The 13,060-nt window shown below is 42.6% G+C and overlaps 1 protein-coding gene across 3 annotated transcripts in view; it reads right to left on the bottom strand.

Annotated features, from left to right (window-relative positions):
• Positions 1-13,060, bottom strand: part of Syt7 (Synaptotagmin 7) — a 128,135-nt gene that overhangs the window by 99,143 nt on the left and 15,932 nt on the right. The window contains exon 1 of one of the 3 annotated variants that reach the window (XM_087358576.1): positions 6,855-6,876. The exons of 1 other annotated variant lie outside the window; for it this stretch is intronic. In XM_087358576.1, the coding sequence (XP_087214702.1) occupies positions 6,855-6,860 (6 nt within the window). In that variant the 5' untranslated portion in view covers positions 6,861-6,876. Of the gene's footprint in view, positions 1-6,160; positions 6,181-6,854; positions 6,877-13,060 lie in introns of those variants that run through there. One more of the 3 variants, XM_087358580.1, reaches the window with a different exon arrangement.

Below are 13,060 nucleotides of genomic sequence, written 5' to 3'. Positions count from 1 at the left end.
AAAACAGAGAAGCTTAGACTTGGAACTAGTAAACGTAGACGGCTATGATATTCCCTACTTTTGTGAGGTCCCCGGAACAGCGAATCCGTCTTCAAGCGGTCCTCGAGTTTCACAGAATTTACCGCGCCCGATTCTCGCGAAAGGGCGAAGGGTATGCGGTCCAGATGACGGCCAAGAAAAGGCTTGCAGTCACGTGGTGGAATAATCGATAATGAAAAGCGAGAAGCTTTTGGTGTTACGTCACAGCAGTAGACAGAAACTTTGCGGTAAGCACTTCCATCATGACACACGAGAAAGAGTCATCCGACCAATGTCCGAGCACGAAGACGTTGTTTAGGTAAGACACGTGCAAACATCCGGCCATCGCTGGCGTGGGAAAAGATGTCGTGTTCTCCTTCCCGTCATCCTCCGTCCTTAAAAAGTATTTTTATTCGTATTTCGCTTCATAAAATCTTTCTATCTTACCGCCCTGTTGGCCTTCGTCTGATCCTGCTCGCCACCCGGAGCCACAATCCACATTTCTCTCTCTTTTCTTCCGGTTGAAATTTCATCCTTGTGCTAACCTGACCAAAGTTTGTCTCAAGCCAATGCGATATGCAGTTATACAGCTTTAAATACGGCGATAGACTTGGTCAGTGTATACGCCCGTGTGTTCGAGCCTTTAAAGCCGAGCTGCAACTACATGTACCATCTGCTTTAAGAATCTGTAATGATGCATTTTCTATCATCGGCTTCATATGACTCGCATTTTAAACAGAAATTATTTCTTCAGACCTTCGTAACGCTGATGTATTTTCTTTGACACACGGACTGATTTTCAAAATGTTACGTAGACGAACTTCGACTCGACAGAGTCGATGCGTCGGCAAACCACGGACTTCTCCACCAGAGTCAATCGTGGAACGTCTCCGTCGAGTGGTTATGCCTCCAGATTCGTACGCTCGAGGTCCTACGACAGGTTGCCTCCTAGCTCGCGTTTATCGTGGTTCGTCCTCAGTTCATCTACGCAAATACCGGGATATCACCTTAAATCAGACAAAGGCAATTTCTCCGACATCACGGAGTACGAGTGGCTGACAGCGTTGTTAACCCTTTGAAGCCGAAGATCGTCTAAATATTATTTATGAATTCAGTCCGTACCGCGAAGAAAACACTACACCTCACCATTACGAAAATCAGCTGGTTAACCCTTTGAAGCCGAAGCTCGTCTTCATAATATTTACGAAATCAGACCGTACCGCGAAGAAAACACTTCACTTAACCATTAGAAGTCGAATCAGGCGGTACCACATAAGATTTAACAAAAGAACATCCCGGTCAAAGCCTTAAATAAACCTCAAGGAATGAATAAAATGCTTACCAAAATTTCCCAAAATAAGATCATTCACATGACCGTAAGTTTAAATTTTAAATTTGAAAGACACACTGACGTATGTCCCGAATATAGTTCAAGAACCTCACATATGAAGAAACCACAGTTTCGAAGCGGAAACTTCACAGAAATCATGCATGTCCCCAAAAGGGCTCATATTGTGTCCGTGGAACTTAGATCAGTCGCACGATACATGAATGAACTCGGACCCGGTGACGAGCTGTCCGCCACAAACCTCACGTGGACTGTAAAAAGTAAAAAAAAATTTTGTCCCACTATACGCCATGTAGGCGCTTGGGGTGAGAGGAGGTATAGCTCCTCTCTTCCTTGACCTCGGCACTAGATGGGGGTGAGTGGTCAGCATCACGCACCGGCCGGCTTTACCCCCGGGAAAGGACCCTGGTACCCATTGGATACGAGGCTGGGTGGGCCCCAGAGCCGGTCTGGACGCAGAGGCTAGAGGAAAAATCCTCTGCCCCCGTCGGGGATCGAACCCCGGAGATAAAAAAAACACGGGCCTCTGGGGCCAGAATCTGCCTTGACGCACATTCGGAGCAACTTCTGTACGTCCATCATAAGCGCTCGCAAACCCAAAACATCTGATGCCATCCTCGGCCGTGATCCACCCCCCAACGTTCCACGTAGCCTGATCCATTCTACTCGGGCGCTCGATAAAGAAGGTACGTGTTCTGCAGACGTTGATGACCAACTGGAGCTTCGGCGAAGACGCCGTGGCCTGAGGGAGCAGTCACTGAGGCTGAACCACGCACTCCGCTTCGTGTGAGCGCCATTCAGATTGAGGGAATTATAATTTTCCGGTCGCCAAAATGTCTCGACGCAGGCGCATAAGAGAGAAACAGCACGTTCAGTCGATTTTGTGCCCCCAGGTCAACCCTCGACCAAGTACGACGTGCAAACAAACACGCCCTTTCACAGTTACCGACGAGGTCCCTCAGGACAAAGACGAATGACAGTTCAGGGAAATGAGGTTCAGACCTGAGTGCTAGTTATTATGAGCGTCCAATTCGGGATTGTTTTAATGTCAAGCAATTAAAATAAACATTTTAATTTAAATTAGTAGTAACCTTACTAAAACCCCAAATACCTTCAAAGTCTTCGCTCATTCAGGTTAATTCACCGCGCTTATGGGAAGTGTTATCAAATCCCTCATGACAGAGTTCATCAACATCACCTTCAACTCCAAAAACCACTCTATGACCTTTTTCTTCTCCGTGCGTTTTTAAATTTCGCATGAGCTGGATACCCCGCAGAATGTTACAGCAGAGCCCACGAGTCACGACGTTTCCAACGGATCTTAAGCTTCTATGAAAATCGTCGGAATAAAATCGATTAATTTTGTTACAAAATTTCGTTCGACTAGGTAATAAAAGAGCGCACTGCATTACAAAAGACCCTACGTCACAGAGAAATTATTTACGCATACTGACATTTAAACTCAGAAGAAATATTTCAGTGCTTAAATAAACACGCAATAAACCCAAAACATCTAATCTCAGTCTTAACTCAAATATCTCTTGTGAGTTTTAATATTTTTATGAGCCCGTCAATGTACTCTTTTGTCCTATAATGAACCACTGATGATGGCTTCATAAAGTCGAAACGCTTTCGGCGGATAAACAAACAACTAGCCAATAATTATGTTGAAAGTGGTTGGTTCATTCAACTTTGTTTTCTTATAAGTCTACATATTTTCTTGTCCGGATCCACCAAATTTAGCAGTTGCCAAAGTCCAGAGGTCGCCCTGTAATATTTATGGCCCACGAAAAACGTTTTACTCTATTCAAACTCTATTCCGACTGACGTACTGCAAATGTGGCCAACCCCTCGTGTAGTTTTGAGGCAAAGTTTCTAACTAAAGAACTTGGACAAACAACCTTTCAGCTTGGCTCATTTATTAGTGCTGTCGAGAGATTTTAAGTCACACTCAATAAATTAGCTCGTCCTCGTATAAGCTTTGATGAAGCTGTTTTAAGAGCGTTCAGGTCACTCTCCTGACAAGGAAAGTGTCAACCAAGAAGGTGTGTCCGTTTTCTTTGGGGAGCCACCGCCTTAAGAAGGCCTAGGCGTCGCTGTTTGAGGGTCCGCTCCACCAACGGGCACTTCCCCATCCAGCGGGTAAGTACCATTTTAGAGTACCCTCCAATGGCATAATGCCCACAGCAAATTTCGTTAAAATCCGTCCAACTATTCTCGAGACAAATGAGCGAATATGCCAAACCAGTGTTACATGCCTTTCTTGTGCACAACCTGCAATAACAAGGCGTTTTGATGAATTAACATTATCTAGAAGCTGTCTTTCTTTACTCTGACTCTCGAACCAAAGTTCCTCTGGACGGAAGTCTGACAAACGAGAACACGGATCCAGTCGATGACCTGATTCATTCGTTCGGACACGTTCGTTCCGGGACGTTGCATTAATATCTCATAAGATATCCAAGACCCACGGTGGTCTAGCGGTTAGAACGCTGGCCTTGTGATCCTGGGGTCTCGGGTTCGATTCCCGGCGGTGCCCGAATTTATAACTTGTGTTGGGCAAGGCCGTGGTCTAGGCAACACGGAGTTTTCCTCCGTGGCATCCCAACAATTACTCCATTCACACACAGAAGAAGGCAATGGCAAACCACTTCTGGATCATCTGCCAAGAACGTATATGAACAGGTCCCAGTCCGAGAAAAGGATGGAAGGATCCTGTTCATATGGACCTGTCGTCAGACAGAACACTAAATAAAAAATAAGATATCCAAATAAGTGATAACACATTTAATAATATCAAGAAAGAACAAAGTTGTACTCTTCGGGTACACTATTTGAAAATAAAAACAAGAATCAAAAATGTGTGTGTACATTTCCAATCTACTCATTTATCTATCAGTTCATCAGTTCGCGTTTGAAGATAAGGACCATTTATTATTTATTGATAACTCAACCGTGGCTCGAATATTTCAGGTGCACTACAGCATTTACGCAATGAACTGAAAGAAACACCTAACCACCAGAAATAATCTTCTATTTTTGGTTCAAAAACAGAGCCTCCGACCTCGAGGCATGGCTTGTAACCAATATACCGCAGCGACCGGCAATTTATTTTTAATTAACGTCGCTAGAGGGAAGACCACGATATTGCGGAGAAGGGTGCATTTGAAATCTATTTACCACGCATGTGAATCCAAAATTTCAATCGCGCTTCGTTCCCAGGAATTCATTCTGTAAAATGTTACAGAGACAATAAAATACATGCAAATTAACTGCGTTGTAACAAGCATTTCGCGCTCAATTTACTTCCAGAATGAATTACAACACAAAGCGAACACCGGGGAGATTTCGTTAGAAAACGAAACACGTGGACGGGTGTTTCAGTGCAACGGACCTGGATAAATTCCGTTCCATAATTCTCTGGCGTTTAAAGACACAAAAGCTTACAAAGTCTGAATTATACAGGTTGAAACGAAATTCGCACAAGCTCTGCGCGCTTATGGGCATGAAACTGATCGCCATGAAGTAGAATTCGTGCGATGTCGCGTGAGCTCCTCCACGGCTTTCGATTCACATCTTGCCATCTTCACTGGGTGGTGTCCGTACAATCCGTGGGCGACCTGCATTCACGTGCCCTCTTGGGTGTCTCACGGAGACGCCGCTCCAGTCGTCGAAACACATTAGCGTCTGCATGACGTCGACAAGGATAACGCAGCACGTATTCCCTTGTAGCAGTACCAGCTCGATCATTACACGCGTCGAGGTTAAGAGCCTGTCCCACTATTCGTCGTGTGTGTTCCAAGATAATTCGGCCATAACCGAGCCCTGCTGTGCACCGGGTCCCTTTAGTATACCTAGCAACGAGCTCTATGTATCGTCGTGACAAATAACACTGCTGAGAAGTGTGTTACCAGATGTCAGCATCTGCCCAACTCCCAACCTGGAGCACCACCCCTTGTCCGTTGTCCGCGACCGCGTATTCAGTGTTATCGCAAATACGCTACGTTACCCGGTGTTCTGTTCTTGGTCTTTCACGCCCGAGACACCCACTACACCGTTCGTTTGCATACGCCTTGAAATTAAGAATAAGAAGAACTCAGTTTCCACGCAACAGTTTTAGAAATTTATTTCCCATCTGTATGCAGAAGAGAGCATTTTCATCTCGCACTGCTTTGACGGCAAAGTTCTAAATTAAGACTTCGAATTTCAATTCACGCCCATTTCATTTGCATCTCTTGATTTTCCTCTCGATGCAAATGTTCTCAAGAAGTAAGACAATACAAATTTGGACAGATGAAAAGCAAATTTCAGAGCAATTCCTTCCGCGCTGGTTTGTGGTGAGCTGACAGCTACTCAAGACGACCTAATTCTAAAGTCAGAACAGGCAATTGGTCAGTGCCAGTAGGATCTTAACTCAGAAGAGAGCAATCTTCAATGTCACATGAAGTTAGGAATCGCCTGCTTCGAGAAAAGACACGGGATCTTCCAATTCCTCAACAAACCCTAACTTTTAAAACATCCCGGGCGCCTTCATGAACAGAATGAGGTTTTTATGTGCTCCAGTATCTGTTATTTTTACTGTTCACGTAATCACTTAAAGCGTACGACGCCTTGTCACGTACTGAATCGAATAGTCCCTTCAATACCGATTCTGAACCCACCTGCAGTATCGTACTCTTCCTACGCAATCTACAGGTAAAAAAAGATACGTTCAAGGCCATAACTAAAGCCACTTTTGTACGATGTTGTAAATCGTTGTTTTACATGGCAAAGTATTATCACAATACTACTTACAGAAATTTCTACACTTCTTCCATGAAGAACGATGTACAAATGCACCGCATATGGATAAATTATGTTCAACACGACAATTTATTTTGTTCACCGTAGTTCAGAACAGTGCTCACTGTATTTGTACGTATCTCAAGAAAACCTAACCTAGCCAAACAGCAACGCTACAGTCATCGGTCCTCCGCGCGGTGGTTTGGCGAGAAGCCTTGAGACGGCGCGGGCGAACGAGTTCCCAGGCGGGCCGGTCTACTGGATTCCCCGTAGAATTCCTATGTGCATGTTCAAGATGTTTGGTCATTGCCCTGGGCAAATTATCGTTTTTATGAACTACAATTACGATTACGTACCAATAAAGTACATGCATCTTTATCATTACGAACAACATATTAGGCACAGTGGAGCCAAACACAAAACAGTGCAATATAACGCAATAAAAGTACCATATACCTGTTAATAGCAAAATAAAGCATACAAATATTCACGTAAACCTACAATAAAACCATTAACTTCATAATAAAGTTCTGAAGTACTAAATCAAGCATTAGAAAGGCAATTTGCCGACTAACAATGGAAAATACCCTGTTCTACATAAATCTGGCACGTCATTTAACCCAAAGTTGGCTACACCTTTTTAGAAACCACAATATAAAAACACAAGAAACACTAATCGAAGTAACTTATATTAATTATGACTTACTTCCATGGTTTTCACTGGATATCTGTTTCAGTAAACTGATCACAAATCTTTGGCTGCCAATGCTGAATAAACAGCGACTGTTAAAACGTTAAGAGAAACTCCACAAAACATTTCTGCACTCAGAAGCTCGAACGCCACATACTAGTTTCAACACGCCATCTTTCACTGGAGTTGAGTACCAACTTGACAAACTTAACGGCGCGAAACTCAAAACAATTGAAGGAATACATTTGTTAACAACACAGGTGTAACACTTTTGCCAACTTTTAAGCTGACTTTTCCCCCAAGATCCCTCGTACCCAATACCTAATCACAAAGCGTCTGTTAATTATCGAATTAGGACACACTGAAAGAACGATATATTAATTATGACCTAAACTTAAGTCACCTTGCTCCAAGAACACCCAAGTGAAGAGTCACAGGTGAAACCTGTAACTAGAGAGAGAGGTTATGATGAAGTGTTGTTTGGTCAGGGCTATCAAATAACTGGTGGGGCGGTGATAGATGGAGGAATGATAATTAGCAGGAGAAAAGTGAATAAAATGAGAAAGGATCCTGCTATAATGCACATTACCCATCACAAAAATCATTTCAAGTCACCCGGGACTGATTCCAGTGAAGATCCAGATACTAGCAATCTGATGTGGCTCTGTATGATGACAAATCTAAAATAAGTGCAATCAAACTGCAGTGAGCTGGATTCATAAATATTGATGTACTGTCAACACAATGAATTATATTTCACATATGGGAATATATCATTAATACTACATACTTCAGTGTTTCGCCATTGGGTTGTGTAATATAAATTTTAACCCTCAAACCCTTTAACGAGATCCCCCTGTTCTTTAACCTTGGTTCTGATACCAGTTCACGTGTGTTTCAGTAAACTTTGGACCACACCATCGTCCTTTATCTCAAGTCTAGCGTCATAATATCCTCTGAGTTCACTTTAGCACTGTCTTCCAAACAGGGCCTTTACAATCTGTGCATCACCGCCAATATTCTAGTCGACCATCTATAACACCACGGCTGAGCTAACTTCATCACACCATATTAATCACAGCTTTTATATATTCCCTTTTCACCTTTATTGTTTTACCAAACCACGAAACTCTTACAAAATTTTAGCATTTTATAATCTACAAATTGTAAGCGTATTATCGCTCTATTAATTAAATATTTTAATACGTGGGTCATTGCACCTAAATTCAAAATATTTTGGAAAAATCAGTGGCACCCAAAATCTCAAACTGTGCACAACTTTTGTATGCTAAAATTGCAGTCTCCTGAGAGTTTGCATGTGCGTTCTGACAGTATTTTCTGAGTTTGCTTTGAAGGTTCAAGTATTTTCTTATAACAGAGCATTGAACTACGTAATTTTTCCCCCACTTGAAAACGCCATAAGTCCTACATAATTTTACTCTCTTTGTATCTATTACGTAATTTCAGGAAATACGTGCCCTGTTGGCGTTGAGAGCCAGAGGGTCATATTTCAGACCAAAACTTGGCACAAAATTTCGTGGCTTTTGTAACACAGCCAAAAATGTAGATTTATAATGCCACGTATCTCTAAACTGTTGCAAGTATTAAACTCTGCATCCATTACCGCCTGAAGAATAAAATTCGACAGAGATTTTGCAACCTCAGGTATTCCTCAGATAACTGAAATTCATTACGTTCATTTTAATTCCTCATTTAATGAAGTCTGACAGATCACACACGCATTTGTCATTTATACAAAGATTTGTTGATATGTGGATTACAGCATCCTGCAAAGTTTACCACTGTACTCCTAAGAGCATCAGCCTCACTTTGCAGACAATGACAAAGTAGTTGCCATGTTCTCTGAAATTTGGTGGAAACAGAGCACGAAATATAACGAAAGTAACAGACGGAATGTAGAAAATGGCCACATAAATAATAAGAATTGTGCGTGTGGTACGCGTAATTCATGTCCTGTTGCAGAAAAATGAGAGATATTATTCAGAACGAACTTAATGATACAACAATAAAGTACACACAGCATTCTGACAAATTCATTGAAAATCTCGTCTGTAAAATGTCCGAAGTAACTTGATATCATGATATTTCCAAATATTATATATATATTTAAAATTCAAAATAAAGTCTGCAATCATACAATTTCACAAATCTGACAGACTTCTCAGATAATTATTCAAACTCCAAGATGTCATTAAGGGGTCCTCACTGGACAAACAATCACGTAAATCATCATCATTATTTATATCAAAGATCAACGCTTTAAATTCTTCCCTTTTCTATAATTTGTGACTGTGAGTTGATTATAATACATTTCATTCGTCTCAAATGGCTTTAGTACGATACGTGCACTGCAATTTCGTAACTTAAAGAAATTCATACACTTCAATACTGACAATGCAGCTCAATACAAGAACAGAAAACATTTATCAACATTTACCACAAATGGACTGTCTGGTAATGGTATTTCTTTGCAACAAGACATTGGAAGGGGCCCGCTGTTGGAATAGGGGGCGGGGGGCCGTGAAGAGGCTAATTGCGAAGGCCAATCAACACAGAATGCACAACGACCAGATTCAAACACATTCTTTCAACTGCAAAAGTGACATACACAACATCACGTTCTTTTACGTCCAAGAACAAATTCTTAACCAGAAGGAAACTGCAAAATGATTTTGATATCGCAGTCTCTCAAACTCATTATTATTTCAAACAATGAGGATCTCTTCGTGTGTTGCCTGAGTCTGACGTCTGCGTATTGATCAAGAAAGACGGGACCATATGCCCTATGTAAAATGTATGCAGTCTCACTGACGAAACTCTTACTTTCCTCGGCCTCTGAGAAAAAGACAGCTGGTGGACTGAACACAACGATGTTCAGCTCGTCAAACCTTCAGCAAACACCAACACAGGTGAATAATCGCAAATTAAAAACAAACACAGGATATGACCAGATATTTTCCTCATACGAGGTGCGATCGAAAAGTTTCAAGACTGTGTCAATAGCGGGCGAACCGGATGTAGTACGAGCTTCTGCCTTTAAGGGGTGCGGCCTACATTCATAGTGAATCAGTGTGCCAGCCGGCATCATCGAATTAGCATTTGTTTCTTAGTTACGGGCGTTTTGGTAGTGCATTACACCGACCCTCCTGCGATTTCGGAATGGCGTGTGCATCAAATTTTGCCAAAGACTCGCCAAAACGGCTACGAAAACCTATGAAATGCTAAAGCAAGCATTTGGGGAGTCCGCAATGGGTCGTGCACAAACTTTTGTGTGGCATTCACGTTTTAAAAATGGCCGAACCTCTGTCGATGATGACGAGCGTTCTGGACGACCATCTTCGAGCACAACGCCCGAAAATGTTACGAAGATTCGGCAGGCCATTCACGAAGATCGACGTCGTACCATCAACGACTTGTGCGACATTGTTGGGATAGGCTATGGGACCTGTCAGCTGATTCTAAAGGAAGAACTCCACATGCGACGCATCCTGTCTGAGGACCAGAAGCAGAATCGACTTCTCGTTTGTCAGGGGCTCAAAGATCTTGCAAGCACCGACCCCAACTTCCTTTCTAAGGTTTCCTCTTCCCAAAGATGAAAATTCAGCTAAAGGGAAGGAGATTTGAGACGATAGAAGAGATTCAGGCAGAATCGCAGATGGTGCTTGACAGGCTGACAAAGAAAGATTTCCAGGGATGCTTCCAGGCTTGGCAGCGGCGCTGGGATCGTTGTGTTCACTCCCAGGGGAACTACTTCGAGGGTGATGGATGAATTTAATACCTGAGATAAGTGTACGGGTTTTTATAGGCGCAGTCTTAAAACTTTCCGATCGCACCTCGTACACGAGGAAGCACATGTTCTTGTGTATCATACTTAGAAAGAGGATTATTTCAGAGTAGAGCAGAAACGTAATGTTGAATTTTGAGTATATTGTTTACCATGTCAGCACGCCTCTGGCGTAAATGTGTGTCATCTGACACACCCCGACTAAATAAGGCATAAAAGAGAATATTTTTCAAAAAAATTGAAATCGCATCTCACTTAATCTCAACTGCCTAAGGACCACCTGAAACTGCAACTCTAATATAATACTCTTGAGTGACTCGCTTTAGATGGTATTGTGTGTTCAGTCTCAAAAACACAATCAAATGCCGTGCGTGTTCGCCTTACGCAACGCGAGCCGCGTAAATTTCTCTCCGTACGTAATAGTCACGTAACAGAATCCTCTCTAACTTCCGTATAAAGTTATTTTTAGTTTACCTGACAACGAACTGTTGGCAGAATGAAATTTCCCTCAGTGCCAGTGAAATTACCTGAAATTAAGCTCAGCGTTCATCATTACTTTCATCTGAACGGCGATCAGTTCACAGCGACTGAGTCAGCGATCGCTTAATTGCTTTCAGTATTAGCATATGCTGAAGGAATGTGGTTAATTACCCGTAATTTCAAAGCAATTCTAAACAGGAATTTCCCTCCCAAAAGACCACACCCCGAAAGCGTTTTGGGGCAAGGAGGACCATGACCTAAGCAGCAAACATAGGTGGGAGGTCATCGTCAGGTTTACTCCTGGAACTTAACCCTTTGAAGCCGAAGCTCGTCTTCATAATATTTACGAATCCAGACCGTACCGCGAAGAAAACACTTCACCTCACCATTACGAAAATCAGCTGGTTAACCCTTTGAAGCCGAAGCTCGTCTTCATAATATTTACGAATCCAGACCGTACCGCGAAGAAAACACTTCACCTCACCATTACGAAAATCAGCTGGTTAACCCTTTGAAGCCGAAGCTCGTCTTCATAATATTTACGAATCCAGACCGTACCGCGAAGAAAACACTTCACTTAAACATTAGAAGTCGAATCAGGCGGTACCACATAAGATTTAACAAAAGAACATCCCGGTCAAAGCCTTAATGAGGGCACCACAGAACAGCGATGAACGCTCTGGCGTACATTTGACTGCTCGCAATTAATCCCAGTCACGTGACCAGGATTCAACGTTTATGACTAACAGAGAAGTTGATATGTCGTATAAATAACAGCGGACAAATAAATAACTCAGTTTTTCTTCTGCGTTCATGCAATGACGTTTAATCAACTAGCGCGGCATTAAATGGGAATAAAAAATTATTACGAGTGTCAAATTAAGTAAGATGGCATGGGCGGAACACGTAGAACGCGTGGGTGACATGAAACATTATGCACAAAGTTTTTGCTCCACAGCCTGAGCAGAAAGATCACTCGGAAAACCTGGACGTAGATGGTAGAATAATATTAAAACGGATTTCAGGGAAATAGGATTGGGAGGCATTGATTAGATTCATATGGCTCAGTGGCGGGTTTCTGCGAATACTATAATGAACATTTTGAATCCATCAAAGGCGAGGCATTTCTTGACTAGATGAGATACTATCAGTTTCCTTAGTAGAGCTCTGTAATAAGTAGGTGTGATTTCGGAATATCTCGATTTATTGACTTAGGGTTGCGTATCTTTGAATCGAATTGCGGTCTTATGCACAAACTTCCCACTGTTTTTACCAAAATTCCTAAGGTTAGGTCTTAAACTATTCTTCTCTCTTCCCTATCGAATCATTTTTTTTCAACGGAAACTGATGGTTGACAAAACAACATCGATTCAGAGGGCCTTGGCGTTCTATTGTCATCTGGGCAATCAATGTAATGCGTGCTGTACGTTATACTTTGAAAGTCCCTTAATCTATGAATGTTAAAGAAGTTTTTTGAAAGACGACGTCGCTGGGTTGCGTCGAAAACTTCATTCTCATCCTCTTTATATATATCATATGCGTCTTCTTTCAGTAAAAGTAAAGTTTGTCCCACTATACGCCATGTAGGCGCTTGGGGTGAGAAAAGGTATAGCTCCTCTCTTCCTTGACCCCGGCACTAGATGGGGGTGAGTGGTCAGCATCACGCCCCGGCCGGCTTTACCCCCGGGAAAGGACCCCGGTACCCATTGTAGAGGAGGCTGGGTGGGCCCCAGAGCCGGTCTGGACGCAGAGGCTAGAGGAAAAATCCTCTGCTCCCGTCGGGGATCGAACCCCGGTCGTCCAGCCCGTAGCTAGTCACAATACTGACTGAGCTATCCCGGCTCATGCGTCTTCTTTAAATAGTGTCGATAAATACGAACAAAACCATGTCAGTCAGGTCTTTGGCGACGTACTAAACCAATGTCCCCATGGAATC

The sequence above is a fragment of the Zootermopsis nevadensis genome, unplaced genomic scaffold, assembly GCF_977971745.1.
Source record: "Zootermopsis nevadensis isolate Lab colony 2312 unplaced genomic scaffold, Znev_1.0 Znev_ptg000030l, whole genome shotgun sequence".
Taxonomy (NCBI): Eukaryota; Metazoa; Arthropoda; class Insecta; order Blattodea; family Termopsidae; genus Zootermopsis; species Zootermopsis nevadensis.
This window is presented reverse-complemented; position numbering and strand designations above follow the sequence as displayed.